Consider the following 591-nt stretch of genomic DNA (forward strand, 5'->3'; position numbering starts at 1 on the left):
TGAAGAGAAACTTGTTGAGGGTCCTGAAGAGAAGCCTGTGGAGGCTCCTGAGGCAAAACTTGAGGAAGCTCCTGAGGTGAAACCTGTGGAGGCTCCTGAAGAGAAACCAGTGGAGGCTCCTGAAGAGAAATCTGTAGAGGCTCCAGAGGTGAAACCTGTGGAGGCTCTTGAAGAGAAACCAGTGGAGGCTCCTGAAGAGAAACCTGTGGAGGCTCCTGAGGCAAAACTTGAGGAAGCTCCTGAGGTGAAACCTTCGGAGGCTCCTGAGGCAAAGCCTGTTGAGGCTCCTGAAGAGAAACCAGTGGAGGCTCCTGAAGAGAAACCTGTGGAGGCTCCTGAGGCAAAACTTGAGGAAGCTCCTGAGGTGAAACCTGTGGAGGCTCCTGAGGCAAAACCTGTGGAGGCTCCTGAGGCAAAGCCTGTTGAGGCTCCTGAAGAGAAACCTGTGGAGGCTACTGAGGTGAAACCTGTGGAGGCTCTTGAAGAGAAACTTGTTGAGGGTCCTGAAGAGAAGCCTGTGGAGGCTCCTGAGGCAAAACTTGAGGAAGCTCCTGAGGTGAAACCTGTGGAGGCTCTTGAAGAGAAACTTGT

General features: G+C 53.1%; 1 protein-coding gene across 1 annotated transcript in view; it reads left to right on the top strand.

Moving 5' to 3' along the window:
• LOC106876926 (titin) overlaps positions 1-591 on the top strand; it is a gene marked incomplete at its 3' end in the record, with an annotated part of 10637 nt that overhangs the window by 7654 nt on the left and 2392 nt on the right. Inside the window, exon 2 of the mRNA XM_052967673.1 lies at positions 12-556. Within this exon, the coding sequence (XP_052823633.1) occupies positions 12-556 (545 nt within the window). The remainder of the gene's footprint in view (positions 1-11; positions 557-591) is intronic.

The sequence above is a fragment of the Octopus bimaculoides genome, chromosome 4 (genome assembly GCF_001194135.2).
Source record: "Octopus bimaculoides isolate UCB-OBI-ISO-001 chromosome 4, ASM119413v2, whole genome shotgun sequence".
NCBI lineage: Eukaryota > Metazoa > Mollusca > Cephalopoda > Octopoda > Octopodidae > Octopus > Octopus bimaculoides.